This window comes from Lepidochelys kempii, chromosome 17 (genome assembly GCF_965140285.1).
Source record: "Lepidochelys kempii isolate rLepKem1 chromosome 17, rLepKem1.hap1, whole genome shotgun sequence".
Lineage (NCBI taxonomy): Eukaryota > Metazoa > Chordata > Testudines > Cheloniidae > Lepidochelys > Lepidochelys kempii.
This window is the reverse complement of record NC_136396.1, coordinates 6,616,773-6,634,750: the sequence shown is the minus strand read 5'-3', so window position 1 is coordinate 6,634,750 and position 17,978 is coordinate 6,616,773. Positions and strand designations below refer to the sequence as shown.

Here is a 17,978-nt window from a genome sequence, read left to right as displayed (position 1 = left end):
TTACAGATCAGTACATACGGTACAGGTGTGACCCATAAAAAACCTTGGAAAGAGCAGAATAAAATGAAAATGTATTTGATTTTGTTAAGTAACTCGTAAACCTGTTGTTGATGGTGAAATTATTGATGTGAACCCTTTTCTATTATAAATACTCCAAACACGTAGGAGGGAAGAGTTAGTCTTGTATAGATGAGATTGCTGAGCGGTTTTATGTTATAAATTAATTGTATGTACCCATACTATTAATAATTAACAGACTGTGAAGTGAAAAAGTATATTGTTAATTGTTATACCTTTCTGATGAATTCACATAGGAGTACAGCCATACAATTAATTGTGAATTAAGGTTTGAACAGAATGTGTTACCGATACTTGGAGTAGATCAAAGAGTTTGATTTTTATAATGAAGAAAGCTTTTTTGTAATCCTGGAAATTTACCTCACTGAGGCATCTCAGCTTGGTGTGTGTATGTTTAATTTCAGTAACAAACATCCTGACATTCAGCAAAGCAGTAGTACCCTCCGGGGGAAAAAAAAATTCCACAAAGGCGAGAAATTAGATGGTTTTTATTTGACTTTATTCCTACTTAGACACAGGGTAAAATTTTTGAAAATGCCTGTGCCCCATTTTTTCAAAAGTGACGCGGAGCCTAGGTTATACTGAAAGTCAGTGGGGCTTGCTTTTCCTAAATTACTTTTGAAAATGGGACTTTTGCTGCTATGTCACTTGTGAAAAATTTGCCCAATTTAGAGATGTAAGATGGGCATGGGCATGGCCATGTTTTAGGCAAACACTAGGATCCAGCTCATCACACTAAAGAAAGAGAGGGACTACTCTTATACTGTGTGTGACCTTAATGGAATAAATTGAAAAAATGTGTGAAGCCTTTCAAAAATAACATCATTCATATTTTAGAACAACTTCACAAAATAGAAAAATGGGAGTGAGCATTACTTGACCTTAATAAGAAATAACAGTTTCTGAAAAGAGTAAGCAAATACCCACGTGTCCTGGCGAAATTTTATTGTTCATTTACACCTATCACCATATTTACGGGAGCTATTGTTCTAGAGTTCATGGCTTTGTTGTGAAATGTATCCCTATTGCTGAGCTTGTAGTGGCTGCTGCTCTTCATCTGTATAGCCACTGGCCTTCCAACATCTTGCCCTTTGCTTTTGTAAAACCTTTGGATATACTTTGATTGTGCAAGGTGCTCTAAAAATGTTTTCTTTTTCTGTAGAAGAATTTTTTTCAGGTTAATGATTTGTGGTTTTTAAAAAGAAGTGTTCTGAAATTTGACAAGATATAGTAATTATATTTTCAAGTCTAATCAACTTCTTGCAGTGAATAAAGACAGCATGGTGAAAATATAACGAATGCTTTTTATTGAGCTTTATTTTTCTGTTTTTCTTCTAATCAGGCCCTCAGAAATGTGATAATTTTTCTGAGAAGAGACCTCTTCTTGGTGTGTGTAAAAGCATTGGATCTTCTGGGTAAGGAAACTTTTCAACTTTTAGTATACTGAAAAAGCAATTTATTTTATAGAACAATAAAAAAAATATTTTTCTGTAACTTTTTCCGCTCTGTATTCAGAGTTTTTTTACATTACGAAGCTGGGAAAGGTTCTCCCTGTAAGGTCTCAACCTGCCAGCACCGATTTTTTTTTTTTTGGGACACATGCCTTTAAAAACAAAACAGACCTCTGTGATGAAAGACCTGTGATATGAAACCCAATATAAAATAAATGAGGAGGTATTTTGAAATTGTGTGGGATTATTTTCTTTTAACATAATCTCATTTTCATGTTCACTGTTTCTGATGGTAATGGATGAAGTTATTACAGAAGAGTGGTCAAAACAGGCCTCTGTGCCTCAAATAATTAAAGGATGTTTGTGAGGAATGAGTGATATTCTATGTATAACAGTATTGTTGATTGTGTTTTGATGTAAACATTGGCCACTGCTTGTTTGCAAAATAATTTTGTAAAAAATGCTTATTTTTTTGTTCAATTAGAAAAATGAGTTGGCAGGTTTGTCTTAGTCTGGGGATAGCATACAAGGAATCTGAGCTCAAAACTTGCATTTCTTTTCTCACTTCTATCTTGGCAAGGACTGGGAGAGTTGTGCTGGTCTCTCAGTTGGTAGGCAATTTTAGAGGCCCTTATTAAAGAAGTCCCTGGCCTACATCTAAATGGGTTAATACCTATGCGGACACAGAAGAACCTATTCCAAGAAGTGAAGGCTGAAATAAACAAGAGAATCCTAGGTGACAGCAGGGAGTTTTAATATGTCTGTTTCTTCTGTTTCCGGGTCCATTGTGGCTTATATATGGACCTACTCAAAAAGACTTCAGTGTTGTTTAAAATCTATAGAGTATTCCTCTTGCTCGGTAATGAGCATTTGCCAACCTCCCTTCCCTGAAATGTGTTTTGTTGCTTTCTGAGTGTCAGTTGGAGGGTCTTCCTCATACAAAGAGGTTGTTCTGCTATGTTATGATGGCTGTGTTAGATGTGTTGACTCAGACAGCACTTTTGGCTTATACCCGTACCAAGTGGAAAATACCTGCTTCTCAAGGATAATCCTATGCACAGAGATTCAAAGGCTAAATTACTGAAGCAAATCTTCTTACAATAATTAGACTAATTCTGTGCCACACCTTTTTAATTAGGAATTTTAATGACTTTGGGTATGGGTGAAGGTTAACAAGTAAACCCAAAACAATTCCTAAGAGTGTTGCTCACTATGTACTGTTAGTTTATTAACAAAGGATATGAATGTTATCAATTTAAGAATCTGATCAGAAATAAGCATAGCTAAACTTCTTCCTTTATGCTAAACTGTTTATCGTGTGTTATGTGCTGTCAAAATGTTTATAATCTTATTAACTACTTCTCCTGCCTAGGACTGCATGTACTGTTTAGTTGTAAACAGTACATTACAGTTGTTAGTTATCTGGCAGTATTTCCCCTCTTAATCCGGGTCATTGATTTGTGTGTGAAAAATATGCTTCAGAGAACTTATTTTCCGTGATGGTATTCTTGCAGAAGTGAGTGAGACATGTCTGAGATGTTAACAAAATAGGCCTGTAAAGCAGGCCACTACTTTCTCATAGCTGATGGGCTCCAGTAAAATTCAAGACTTCAAAAAATTATTTTGTTGATTTTTCTAGAGAAAATGCTTCATTATATAAAAAAGGAGCAAAATCAGGTATGCGCCTACCTAGCCATTATTTAAATATCTGTAAACACACCCTGAGCTTTTAAACCAGGCCTGGAGCTCTGGCCACATTGTGAGAATCTGATTAAAAGAAGGGGACTGTTGCACAGGCTCCCTTTTTTGCCTTTTGAAAGAAGCACTGATTTTTGCAAGGTATTGTTTGTTGTTCAGGTGACCCAAGGTTGGCTTGCCTTTTTCTTTAAATTTATTAAGTGGATCTTCTATTTAAAAAAGCAGTGTAATCACCACTAAACACCAAAAAGAAAATCAGTTTAAGATGTCAAACCTTTAAGTCTAATGGAAGCTGAGGTGTGGGGGTGGGAAGGAATTTCAGTGTTTAAGACTTCAAGTCTGTTGTTAATTTGTGGTTTTGTGCTTTGCATCACCTACGGTAACTTTTAATACCTATCTGCCTCTGGACAGATAGTACATCTGGTTTAAATGTAGATCAGTGAGAAGGTGTCTGGAGAAAAATCTTTCTTTTTTCCTGAAGGATCCCAAAGGCTAGCACTTGCTAGTATCTCTCTACTGTCACTCCCTCATCTGCTGCTGAAATTAGGCTCGTTCTAGCGTGACGGGAGCAGTCTGATAACACGCAGCAACAGCACGCTTGAACTGTTTAGGATCTAACGTACGACCACTACTGTATCCTAGTTGAAACATGAAGGAGAATTGACAATAATAGTTAGCAGCGCCACAGCATTTTTCAGCTGTACATCTCAAAGTGCTTTACAAACAAGGGTTAAACTGTATCCCCATTTAACAGAAAACAGAAGGATAAAATTGACTGGTGTCTGATGGCGTGCGTCTGTGCTCACTTCATATGCTGTTCTAGCTCTGTGCCGGTAGCTGATCCAGCTGACCTCCGTGATATTACCCCGAAAGACCACAAACTCGGTTCAATGGTGAAGGTGCTCAGCCAGGTTTATCGTTAATGAAGCATGGCCCTAGTGCCCCATACGTCCTACAGGTACACTAACACATGCATGCCCATTACAATCGGCCAGTTCAGACAACAGCGGGACTATCTGCTGCGTCCTAGGCCAGACAGAGATGCCCCTTCTGTGATTTTCTCTTTTATACAAGCAAAAAAAAACCCTTCCAATGTGGTTACCAACCGCCCTACACCTTGTACCTGCTGGTTCGAACAAAACATCTTCATTTATTATCCTGACTTTATCCTACCAAGGATCAGTGTGTCCCTGTACCATTTTCAGGGAGGGTGTTTATCTGAATATCCAATACCTAGTACTTAGGAGTGCCTGTGTTTTAGCAATGCTAACTGTGTTTTTGCCAAGTTAATGTACTGGCCAATGAACTTGTAAACAAGCATCTGCTTTGACAGAGCCTGACTTTGGATCACAGTCTGCGGCAGTATGGTTACAGATAGGGTAAACATACCAACAACAACAAAAAAGTAGCTACTTTAGCCTTGACCAACCCCTATCTTTTTTTCTTGCTGTTCTTTAAACCTTCTGGCTTCTTTCCTGCCTATCTCTGATGCTCCCCAGACCTCCGTCGTTCTGTCCTTGCTTCTTTCCTGGCACATTCTACCATTCCCTTGACTGTTTTGACTCCTCCAAAATAGGGTATTTTGTAATACTGTGCTCCCAGCCCCCAATGAGGGAAGTACCCTTTGTCTAGGAAAGGTGAATGTCTGGTATAGTGGTTTTCAGCACAGAGGGGGGAGTACTATATGGTGTGTAACATCACACATTGATCTTGGACCCCTGCTGTCTCCCAACATAAGTATCTTAGTTAAGATGTCTTTTTCTCAGTGATAATTTATGTAGCATTCATTTTTCATAGCTCTTGTAAAACCTAGCTTGAAGCTGTTAATTTTGTGGGTGTAAGGCAAAGAGCCAGTACATTTTACACTTGACTCACAATAAAACCTCAGAATGTTACTCTTGTATTACAGTTTGGGGGGTTAGTGTAAGCTATTACACATGTTATCATGGAAACTTTTGAGCATGGGAAAACTTTTTTTTTTTTAAATGATCAGAACTGTGTGCACACATTCCTATGTGGTGTGTGAGAGATCGTGTTTACAAACATGGTAATATACAGTATAACATTCTCTCATGATTCCAGGAACTTGTGCAGATGCTGCTGAATGCACAAAAGATGTCTGATCAATTGAAAGTGCAATATGTATAAGAATAGCATTTAGAAGTTTTAGACTTTTCCGAGACACTAGACTGTTAAACTAATAAAATTTTGATAGAAAGCAGATCATACATAAATCGACACAGTCATTTCATAATAGCACTTTATAGCACTTTATCTATTAGGATTATATCAGTGAGATATTGACACATTCATGTTAGGAGCTGGAATTTCCTGATTTCTAACCTCTAATCTGCATTAGTGGTTAGTTTCAGGAAATTCATCTGTACTCCTTTTGCTATAAAGTAAATATAATACAGTGAAGGAGCTGTGATAGAATGGTATTTTTATAGTATTTTAATGTAGGACATTCTTTATTCTTGAAATCTGAAGAATCTTCAAGTTCTACTGAGTCACTTTAAAGCTATCACTAGCATTTAAAAAAAAATAACATTAACAGTTTTCACCATCCCTTTACCATACCATTAAGAAATTCATCCTACCATGATTTTGCTTGACAAAATAAATGTCTCGTATACTGTGCACCTTCAGGACTTGTTTCCTTGATTATGAAACAGACATGGATATCATGTATAAAATCAGTGTCAAATTCATCTGTGGATTTATTTTTGAATCATGGCATCTTTTCATTGTCTTTCCTATTGTCTGTTTGGTAGATGTTAATATATGCACACAACTTTCCACTGAAACCCCTAATATTCAGTTGTACTGTAGATTGTCCATTGATCCAAGAATGTCTTATTAAATTTAAATCTTTTTCTCAAGAACTTTAGAGCTTAAGTAGATGTTTTGTTAACAGTGGGAAAGTATGGAGGACTGAATGAACATTTACTGTAATGTGTCCTAACAAGTAATCAAGGCAGTTCTTAACTTCATTGATATACTGTACTTTTAATTTAGGAAGCTTTATTAAACTACTAAGATTCTAAACAGCTAATTAGAGATGTAGGGTGTAAATTTTCTTATTGTTTTAACCATGCAGCTTTAATGAGAGTCATGTGATTACAAGCCTGCTTTACTAATTTTATCTCAAAGTTTAAGATTCCAGAAACTCTTCTATAAAACAATATAGAGGTCTGTTCCTGTTTGGAGTAGACAGAGTTTGTTTTCTTGATTATTCCAAATCATTTGGACAGTTACTGAATTCACATTGGAGGGAGAGTTAAGTTTAACTTCTGAGTTTGACATGGAGGCTCTGAAATGATACACTCTGGTCAAACCCATTTCTTGTATTTTTAGGGTTTTATTCTAAAGTTTTTGTGAAATTCTGAATGTGACAGAGTACAACTCTTCCTACCTCATCCATGTTCCTTTCAGTGCCCATATCCAGTTTAATATAAGAATCTCTTTCTATATCATTGGACTCCACTGCATATGTACTAAAAATTCTTTGATATTTACCTCATAATGGTGGGGTCTTTAACTCCGATTCAATACTTTCTTTAAAGCTGGTCATCCGCAGAATTCTTTATTCAATTTTTTAAAGAAAAGGCTTAAAATATGACCACAATCTGTGGAAACCGATAAATTTAAACTTATTTATATATAAAAACCTGATGTCTTGCGAACCTGGATTAGGAATAGTTGTCATATAGCAGACCACGCTAGCCTCCATCTGAATTACCTCAGGTTTAAAAAGAATCCCCTCTGACCACAAGGGGCTAGGTTTTGACTCTAATAAACTAGCCAGAGAGTTCAAGAGTATAGGGCGGAGAAGCTTATTGAAATAAATCTCCCCACTGATGGCCCACGCCATATTTAAAAAAAAAAAAAAAAAAGCTTTTCTTGGTCTAGCTACATTTCTTTTAAATAGGTCAGCCAAGATTTGTGGCCTTTCACAGTACAGAATCCGGCAGATTATTTTAGATGAATAGATCCCTCTGCTCTTATAGGAAAGTGGTAATTTGTTTATATCCCCAAAGGAAGCTCACATTGCGTTGGGCAAAACGTCAGGAATGATTTAAAAAAAAAAAAAAAAAAAAAAAAGAAGAAGAAGGTGGCTAGTGCCCAAGAGACAAAATACATCTTTTTGTAATGAGTCTCTTTGAACTGAAGTGATTAATTTACTTTTGTACTTAGTGGAGACTAATTTTGCTGGTTGGAAATATCTTTTTGGCACACAGTTTTAGGTGACATCAACTGCACTGTTGAAAATAAGTTCATTACAAAACTTTTGCACAGTGCCAGCTCTACAGCGTCCCTAAATAATTATTTAACTAGAGATGAAGCTACATGTTCTAAATTCAGTCTTTGCCTACAGCTTGGGTTCCGAACTAGTTTTCTAGAAACCCATTTTTATTTTTTTAAGTCAGATTTTCCATCTCGAGCTTGGTTCATAAAATTACTAAAGGCTTGCACAGTTTCACTGTATAATCATTTCAAAATAACTGTTTTTTTCAACCACCAAAAAGGATGCAGTCTTGACACACAAATGGGAAACAGATTGTGTTTTTTGGCTGATACTGCAATGCTGGTTTAGATGTTGGTTCAGTCAACTTCAGTCTTAGATTACAAGATTTGCAAATTAAAGGAAAACCAAAAAGGAAAGAACATCTGCGTAAATTCTGTCTTTGTGTAATTTCGCATAGGCATGCTCACTATGTTTCTGGTTATAGGAGGGACAATAAAGTTGTTACACCAAAAAGAAAGTATTGATAAATTTTAAGTGGTAAAAAAATCAAAATTAGAGATCTGTTAAATGAATGCATTAACTGCCCCCCGCCCCACACACATTAATGTTTTCCCCCCAAAAAGTAATTCTATGGAGAAGAATGGCATTAATATGTAATGCGGGGGGGAAGCTTAGCTCATATAAAGGCCAGCTGATTTTTGCCCATTGTGTTAACTGACAGTGTGCTTGTGTGTATTTGCTTGCACCTAGCAGGTTTTGAAATCCTGTATTTATTTGAGTGCTGATATAAGTGGCCCTGTAATCTGTAACAAGAAAATGCTGCTGGATCTATAGAATGTGTATCTCTGCAAATATAGAGATTTGTTAAAACATATTGGGCTTGATTTTGAATGTACAGCATTTATGAAGGTGTGTAAGTACTTAATTTTATCTTCCAGTGCTAAATTTGTTACTTCTGTGTTTTTGAGGGGAAATTGAGCAGTTCAATGATAGGAACTAATTTAAAAACAAACTTCTGTCTGGTTGATTTTCCTTGCACTTATAGAGAAGTAAGGCACAGCTCTAAGTAAGGTATAGTGAGCAGTTTGGTTGGTTGTCTGATATTCACTGTGTGTATAAGTCAAACCAAAACTGAACTTCTCAAATTACAGTTCAGTAGCACAAGTCTGTGCTTCACCTGGAACATAATAATGAGATGAGGCTAGTCAAAGAAGTGGCCACTTTGGCAAGAAAGTGTGTGTGTGTTCTTGTTCTGCCTTATTTGTCAGCATAACTCCTTGCTTATAAACAGCATGCTTTAAACAGACACCTTCTTGCTATTGCACCTTTCACAAATAACAAAAAGTTTGGTGTTTCAAGCGTTAATTAATTTGCTGTCCTCAAATGATAAGCTGCCTATAATGGGGTGGATTGCCCTATGGGCTGGAGAGGCTGGGGCTAAGCCAGCCCTGATTACAGGATGAGCCACACCTGGGCTGAATCGGGTGATCCCAGGATAAAAAGAGCAGGAGGGGAAGCCCAGGAAACTGTAGTTAGGTCTGTAGACTTGCTATAGGGAACAAGAAGGTCCCTGAGTCAACAGGGAAAATGTGCAAGGAGAAAACTGTCCCCCTCAGGGAGGGCTGGAAGACCCCCTATACAAAAAGCAGGAAAGAGATTGATCAAGGCTCAGGGAGGAGGGGGCTGTGTGCAGCTGAAACTGGGGTGAAGACTGAATGAGTTTGTGTCATCTTGTTTTCCAAAACTTTATATTGGATTACTGGGAGGGAGACATACTGAGCTAGGGTTGGGGCTTGGGGCTTAGTGTGCACCTGAGGACTAAATAAATGGGATCCTTTCTGGGGGGTGTTTGAATTACTCTGTGAGCTGAGCTCTTGAAAGGCCTCTGAAGAGATGAGAGGTAGAGTGTGGTAGAGTGATCTCTGTCCGCAAAGAGGTGCTTGAGAGGCAATAGTGGCCACACCACTACAATGCCCAACCCTCCTAGCTGCCAGATCTTCTACCCACTTCTAGAACTGTTGAAAAAAATGAAAATGTTTGTTTGTTTTCAGTGGTCATTTTAGTAGGTGGTCAGAGGGTATCATATGCTAGCTAGGGAAATAATTGTTGTAGTTAATTACATGCCCACCTAGATAGAGGATTGTCAATAGAGTTGCATCTGTATATCAGAGAGGAGAATTTAGCCTTCACTGTAACAATGTATCCACAAGCAAATATTGGTGAAAACCCTGTAAACGGTTTGCCCCAACAGTGGTGTTTATCATCAGACAGCGACTTACTCCACAGCAGACAGAAATAGTTTTCCCAAAGAACTTTAAGTTCTACCACAACGAAGTTCTAAAGCTCCTCGTAAGAGGTGCTCAGCACATTGCAGCATTTAGCCCAAGCGTATGTGGCTCTTTATAAAAGTGCAGAGAGAGAGTTGCTTCCTTCAGTAGTTTACAGTCTACACACGCTACACCAGATGGAGGTACAGGCGGAGCTGGTTAGATCAGCAGCAGAAGATTTCACAATTATTGCTTCACTATTCATACATTTTAAAGCCCAAAGGTACCTTTATGATTAACTAGTCTGACCTCCTGTATAACGTAGGCCAAAGAATCTCTCCAAATAATTTCTGAATCTGGAGTGATTTGAAGAATGAAATTGAGGTCACTTAAGTGCATGAGAAGCAAGAAGCATAGGATGTGGCATTGAAATAAGGTGCAAGGCTTTGAGTTGGAGAAGGAGGAGATGGAAAATATATGACTTAGCTAATGTAATTAACATTTTTCTGTATTGAGAAATCTGTTTACAAGACTAAACAATTAGTGCAAGTAGCTTTTCGGGAAATAGTTTATGTAGTTACTGTGGCTTGAAATCTACTAATGGGTTAATACTGGTTTTATTGAAGAATATGTTTAGAGAAGGGTTAATGTTGATCAGAAAAAGCTGTTTTACCAGGAAAAATATAAAAATAATGTTGTTAAAACTAAGCTTTAATACCATGCTACATTAATATTATTTAAAGATGTTTTTATTTTTTTTAATAATTAATATGAACCCAACATTTATCTGGCAACATGTTTTTCTTCTGGTTGATGCTAGAATCAGTGTCCAGTTCTCAAAACCTGTGGTTTGTAACTTTTAAAACTAGCTAGCTGTGAAATGATTTAGAAATGACAAACAGCATAGCTTTCTTGAAGGATCACCCAGGAGAAGAAAATTAGCTATGATGAATGAAGTTCTTGTTCACAGTTCTCTCACTGCTCTCTGATACATTTTAACTGGAATGCCAGTGCAAATGCAGTGGTTATGCCTCGGAGCCATTAGGTTATGCCAGGGATGGAATCATAGGGCTGGATGTGTGAAGGGTGTATCCATTCATTAAGAAGATAAAGTATAGCATATTTTTACCTTTTTTAAATTTAAAGTGACCCATCAAATAAAAAAATGAATTGGACAGATGGTTATGATTTTTTTATTTTATTGGACACCATCAAGTAGATTTCATAAAGTTTGTAAAATATTAACAGTCCTTTGTTTTCATGAGACTTTGTGTGATTCGCAAAGTTCTGTAAATTCTTTCTTGTCACCACCCTTGCTTTTCACAGCCACAGGGTGGTTAAAAAAGCTTTAAATTAAAACCTGCTCCCTTTCAAGACATTAAATACTTGGAGGTTACATGTTTGCTTCATTTGGAGCCTTGTAACAAGTCCAAAAAACAGACAGTGAAATTCAGCCCAACCCATAGCTTCCACTCAATTCACTAAGTCTTATGTGGTTTTAGGTATGATGAGTAGAGCTGTCTGGAGGATGGCAATTCCATTTTGTGACAACTTTCTGAGGTTTCAAAAATTTGGAGTGAAAACGGAACCTTTTAAATGTTTTTTGCAAAACAAAATTGTTGAAACTGCTGTTTTCAAATCAGAAAGCTCAGGTTTTTGATTCAGCTCCTTCTCCCTGCCTACCTCCTTCTGCTCAGAGGTGACCAGAGAGCCCTGGACTGCAAAAACCTTCTTGATTAAAAATGTCATCTAATTGAAACATTTTGGCTGTGACAAAACAGCATATTTTGACAAAATGTCTCAATTTGGTTGTAATGTCCTGCCTGAACAGCTCTAATAGTGAGAAATATGGGATTTTGTGGTTTTCTTTGATGTAGTGAATTTTCTTATGAGTACAAGAAAGTCCACAGTCTCTCTAAACCCCTCTGCTTTGGACACTGGCCTGGGGGTGGGGGGGGGGAATTTCTGGATTGTGTGTCACCTCCTCTCACGAGCAGAGCATATTACCTTTATAATGTTTCCAGCCATGAGGATTTTAGTTATAACGCAGGATCCTACAGTTCATAGAGCAACTATTAGACCTCTCTGCCAACCTTTATGTCCTTTTTAACATTTTTTCCCCCTAGAGGTGATATAGCTTTTTTTTTTTCCTTCCTAAAATCTGAAATGTACAATGACCTCTTGCAGGTAGAAGTAGAATCCTCCTGTTTATACACTATCATCACTTTGAGGAAATTTATTCCAAAGGGATTCATTCGGTACTGTGAGAAACTGATGATGCTTTGTCCATTGCAACGTTCTTTGTGTTATCATCTGACCTGCAGAGCTCTCTTCCAGTCCTAGCAGATGAAAATGTTGTTGTCATCACTGGTTATTGTAGGAAGTGCACTTTTTAATCTTTACAGCTCTCTTGTGGCAGTTTTTATAAACCTGAGAAAGACAAAACCCATGAATATAGTAATTTAGGCTACCAAAAGTGATGTTGAATTTCGTTGTTACGTTATGTACTCTTATACCATGTATATTATGTATGTAAAGATAGCAACCCTTCTTTATTTTGTTTAAAAAAAAAGGTTTTTTAAGGCTGGATTTGTATCCTTTTAATTTATTTTTATAATTACATTTAATTACCTTCCTTAGTAGTTGTGATAAATAACATCCCTTTAATGATCGGAAAAGTGAACATACAGTTTTGAAAAATCTCTTATAAATTGACACATCAAGAGAGAACATCTTTAGTGGAATATCTAGTACGTTGATTGTGTGGGTCAGAAGGATCTGAGGCACTGACATGCTAAAATCAACGTTGGAGGCTGGTTCAATCTGGTAGAATTGACTTGATCTATAATAAGGAATAACAGTTGGATTAAAGTATATTATAATGATAATCCGAGGTCAGATCTGGAAGGAAGCAAATGAAAATTTTGGGGTTAAATGTTGGCCAATAAATAAGAACCCTGAGTATTTCAGAGCTTTGAAAGGTCTGATTTATGAAACTGTAAATTAGCTAAACTTTTCTAAGTTTTTTTTTTTTTTTTTTTGGTCAGGGGAGGGAGAAACGGGTAGAGAAGCTTTCCAAATTGGAGCATAGTTTCATCCTAGTGCTGGTTATTGGCTGCCTCCAAATGTGTTATGGGAAGGGGAGATGTAGTCTCATGTTCAATGCATAGCCAAATACAGCTATAGTGCATACCTTACCTGAGTCACTTGTCAAAAGAAGCAGTACAGGGAAAAGATACTACAGAGCGCCATTACAGGCAAAGTTGCTGGTTCTAGAACCACTTTAAATTCTGCTTTAAATTATTAAATAGTGTAAATGCTATACTATTAATTAGAAGAGGAACAAACTCTACAAAGATAAATGTGTTTTCAATATGGTTCTCAGGGAGGGTACAGTAGAAACCAGTGAATAAGAGGAAATTTATTTCTGGCAGCACTCTAGACATGGAATTGTGGTTGAACTTTTTACCCTAATTACGTCCCCACTAATGCCTGCAGCGGTCTGGAATCAAAGCGGCCCTTCAGGCCCTGGAAAGTCTCTGATGTGGCGAGCGTTTGTTGTGTGATGAGGGTTACTTAAGAAAAAAACGGAATATTGTGACAGGATTTTTCAAAATTTCTCAGTTACCACCCACCTCACTTGTTGCCTACAAAAATAGAGTAATTGTTTGCATCTGTGTGTTTTTGTCTGTCTTAGAAATAACTGTTATAAATCAATGTGACATAGACCCAAAGAAGCTTTTTCAGGATAGTATTTTCTTCACTTAATATGTGTTTAGGGTTGGTTTTTGTGTAATATTACCACCACCTGTAAGAATAACTTTTAAAGTACATTGCAAAATAGCCATGCTCGAAATCTCAAGGATGATGTAAAGATTTTATTTTGTGAGTACGAACGTTAGTATGTGAGTTACTTTCTCAAAATATGTTTAAAAGGTAAATTAAAAATGTTTTATATAAAAGTGTAAGGCTAAATGTTAATTCTTACTCTTTTTAATATACTTGTTAGCAAGCCAAATGAATTTGCCCCAGTGTCTTAGCATTATACAAATGCAGCCACTTGTGCAATATTTGTCACATAAATAAGCTCAGTAGTAGTTGAGCTTTGTTTCTGTCACTACCTGGTGTTTTGTCTCCTAAAGCAGTGTCTTTGGAGTACTGGCTTTCAGAATTGTACCCAATTATGCCAAGGGTTTGCTGGGCACAAATGTTCATTTTGTAGATTAAAACTGTGTTGTTTAAATCACTCTGAGGTGAGGCAAATGGTCATGAAAAATGTAATGACTGCAATTCTGTAAAACTTTACATCTCTGGTATAATTCTTCAGTAGTAGCTTTTTATTCTTGACACGATATTTGAAATATTACAGTTGCTGTTGACTTTAACTGAATATATAGATCTTGGTGGCTATTTAAAAGTTTTATAAAATTATACATACATTAAGATAGTAGTACAGCAGACTTACTTATGAACCCGTTGACTCAAAAGATATCCAATTGTCTTCTGCACTGTAAAAGAGTAATAAAATAAGACACTTTTAAAATGGCTAAAAATATAAATGCTGCCTGTTCCTTCTGTTTAGATTGTGACTCGATAATATATTGGAAATGTCACTGAGAAGAGATTTCTCATTATATTTATGTAGAATAAACCACAAAAAAATGCACTAAAAGAACATTATTAAGGTTGCAAAGTCCAAGTACTCAAAAGCTAGGAAAACCCAGAATGAAGGTTGTCTGTGCAACTTTAATTTGGCCCCGTTGTGTGTATGCATTATGATTCAGTCTTTAATTACATGATCACAGTACCCCGCCTCATTTTCAGTGCTCAAAATGACACTTAATGAGCACCGTACCTTGTTCAATACTTTCTTTTCTCATTGTTCATTGCGTGACCCTGTGCCTTATTTATTTTACACTTATTCAGATCCTACTCTGAAGACAGAGTTATTAATTTCCTCCCAGGCTTTCCTATGGTACTCATCACTATAGTATCTGCATGCTTCACAATTTTTAATGAATTTATTTTCACAGCACACCTGTGAGAAGGGGAGAGGCTGTTATCCACATTATATAGATGGGTATCTGAGGCACAGAGTGACTATGGTTAAAAGTTGTCACTGATTTTTGGGAGCTCAGTTTGAGACCCCCCAAGACTAGATTTTTCAAAATGCTTAGTTAGCATTCTATAACACTTTATATAGTCAAAGAACAATTCCCATTGACTTCAGTTGCAACTGTGAGGGACAGATTAAAAAAAATATGTAGGTGCCAGACTCGCAGTGAAATCCATAAAAGTTAGGCACCTAAATACCTTTAAAAAATCTGATCCCAGATGCTCAGCACTTGTGCAACTCAGACCTCAGGATCTCAATCAGGCACACAGAAAATGAGGTGCACACAATTAGTGACTGCATGTGAAAAGTTTGGTTTAAGTGACTTGAGCAACATCACACAGGAACTCTGGCAGAGGCAGGGATAGAATCCAGTTCTTCAGTGTGGCATTCAACTGCCTTTCACCATGAGACCCTCCTTTCTCTTGCAATTGACTGTCTCATTCCTTGGGGATTCTTTGGAAAAAATGGTATATAATTAAAGACTTTATAATGCAGCATGTGTGCAAGGGGGGGCAAATTAAGGATGCACAGGCCACCTTAATTCTGGCATATCCTAGTTTTTGAGTGCTTGAATTTGGAACCTTAATGTTCTTTAGTTTTGTGTGTGTAATTACTTAGCTTTTAAAAAAAAATTAATCATGTGGAGTGTCATGCTAGCACATGCATAGTTCATCGTCTGGGTTGGAACCTGTAGACTGATTACACAGAGCTCTGCCGCTTGAGCTGACAGAGTATCTGACAGCAGCAGTAGGTTGTCCTCTTTTATGTGGAACAGCACTAGAGAGGGATGGCAAATGTTGCCAGTGGGTTTCACAGATATTTGTTGACAGCTGAGGACTGGTGAGACTCCACAATCTTGGTTTCCATTCCAGGCTCTGGAGGCAAGCGGACTCTAATGGTTACTGTCTTCTGACCGTTTCCCACAAAGTGTGACCCTCTTCTCCCCCATCTCCTCCAACTTTGCATTACCCAAGTCTTCTCTTCCCCACCCTGGCTCCTTATCGCACTTTCCACAGCTCAGATTTCTTGTCCCATTCCCAGTCTTTCCCCGCGGTACCTAGTCCCCATCTCTCTGCCCAGCCAACACCAGCCCTCCCCCCAACTCCATCAGAGTTTTTCTCTCTCCATCCCCACTCCCCAACTCAGTCGCACCAGGCTCCTTTTCCCAGTCTCGTCCTTTCCCTCTTCTTGGTCTAACTCTTCTCTTCTCAGCTTTTAAGTCCGACAGTTTCCTCCTGTGCACTGCCTGGGAGCCTTTAAGTGGTCATTGAAAGCTCAGGAGAGACAGACTCCCTGTTGTCAGCTGCCTGGCTCCATTCTGGCGTGGAGCAGCATTTATGGAAGGTTTGGCTTCAGTCCTGTATCCCGGGGCTGGAGGGGGCATATGCACTTGTTTTTTGAGGATAGTGTGTGTGCAGTCCGGTCACACTTGGGAGCTGTGAGGAGATTACGCATGCTCAGTTGCTTTGTGGGGATGGTGCATATGCAGTTTGGTTTTGCCATAAGACCTGGGAGAGACTTGAGCATGCTCAGTAAGTATGGAATCTTTGGAAATTTTAGGTGACAAACTCTAAAAAGCTGCTACTGAGATGACCTAAGATTTTTCAAAGGCTTATAATTTTTTGCAGATTTTCACAGGAACAGCAAAAGGCACATCCCTACACAAAGGCCATTCTGACAAATCTGAAGCCCCAGCTACAAAGCATGCTAGAACTTTGTCTCGGTCATGTTGAAAAATTCTTGAGACCTGTTCTTTGCAATGTCTGTTTTCCTAACAGTGTTCTAAGAAATGGCTGAACCGTTTTGGCTGAATTTTTCCAGAAATATTTAGCTTGAGGCAGACGCCTGCATGGAAAATTTTAACCCAAATAGCTCAAGCCTGGCATAGTTATAAGCAACTGCAAACCAAAATGGAAAGTGTTAGGCAATTTTAATAATAGGTGATGCTATCTGTCCCACCTATAATGTGCAGATAATGAAGTGTCTTACAATCCTGCTGTCTTCAGATTAAGTTGCCGGTGACATCTTCGCATACCGTTTAAAGTTAATAGGCTTACACAAGAGTCATTGTGAGGGCATGACCTACAGAGAGTGGCATTGCAGAGATGTTGCTGGGGTACTTTTATTAAGTTTTGTGTGTGAGATGATAAGAACTGAGTGTGACTATCAGAGACCAAGGCTAATGTGTTGGGCTGGTAGTTAGAAAAAGCATTTCAGTTTTTTTTCGGGTAGAGCAAATGTGATATGTAAATCAGCGAGACAAAATAGCTGCGGAACCCGTACAATACAATTCTAATAGCAGAATGTTTTCAGATAGAACTGCACTTTATCTATAGCTCACTTTAAAGTAGTTAACATATACACACAAATGAGGGTATTTAATCTCCCATAGACTGTGTTCTAATTCTGATGTAATAGAGAAGAAAACCTGTTGATTCAGGTCTAAGATAAACCTTGAGATTATGTAGATCTCATAAGGGACATTGTAAATAACATTCTGATAATAGTTCCAAAGAGTTGGGTAGCATTTTCAAAGGAACCCACGTCAGGTTGTAAAGTCACACAAGTTCTCTTGACTCTTATTTTTTGTGCTTTTGGTGGGATTGTAGCTTAATCATTCTATATGAGAAGAAATAATGTGCAAAATACACCAAATTAACATACATATATTGTGTTTACCAATAGTGATATATACGAATTCTCCCAGTCTCTTGAATACTTCTCAAATGTCATTGACCAGGAAGTATTGTCTTTAAGATATACTTCAGACTAGCAAAAGAAGTGTGACTGATTTTCAGTTTTATGTATATTGGCAGATTGTGAAATTGCAAGGCCTACCATAGCTATAGATCTGTAAGTGGCTCCACAAAATGCTGTGCTTGCTTGGTAAAGTTGGGCTATAGTTGTGACCTTTCATTATGAATTAGAGCCAGTTTTTAGAGCTGCAGCTTCCAGAAATCCCATATTTTCCTATTAAGCTGTGGCATGTGGTTGTCTCTCAATATACAGAAAGTTTCTACATTTTGTTTGTCGTGTTTATCATATCTTGTATGTAGTTCAAGATCAGTCTGTCATTCAGTCAAAAGAAGTAAAACATTTGCGAAGTTGTTTATATGATG

The 17,978-nt window shown here is 37.6% G+C and overlaps 1 protein-coding gene across 16 annotated transcripts in view; it reads left to right on the top strand.

Moving 5' to 3' along the window:
* The window catches only part of BCAS3 (BCAS3 microtubule associated cell migration factor), a 500,892-nt gene that overhangs the window by 38,562 nt on the left and 444,352 nt on the right, over positions 1 to 17,978 (top strand). For 15 of the 16 annotated variants that reach the window (XR_012155467.2, XR_012155469.2, XR_012155468.2 and 12 more), the window contains one exon: positions 1,421 to 1,493. The exons of the other annotated variant lie outside the window; for it this stretch is intronic. Coding sequence is in view for 12 of the 15 variants with exons in the window: in XM_073315905.2 (XP_073172006.1) it covers positions 1,421 to 1,493 (73 nt within the window). In the remaining 3 variants the exon portion in view is untranslated. The remainder of the gene's footprint in view (positions 1 to 1,420; positions 1,494 to 17,978) is intronic. 16 annotated transcript variants of the gene reach the window in all.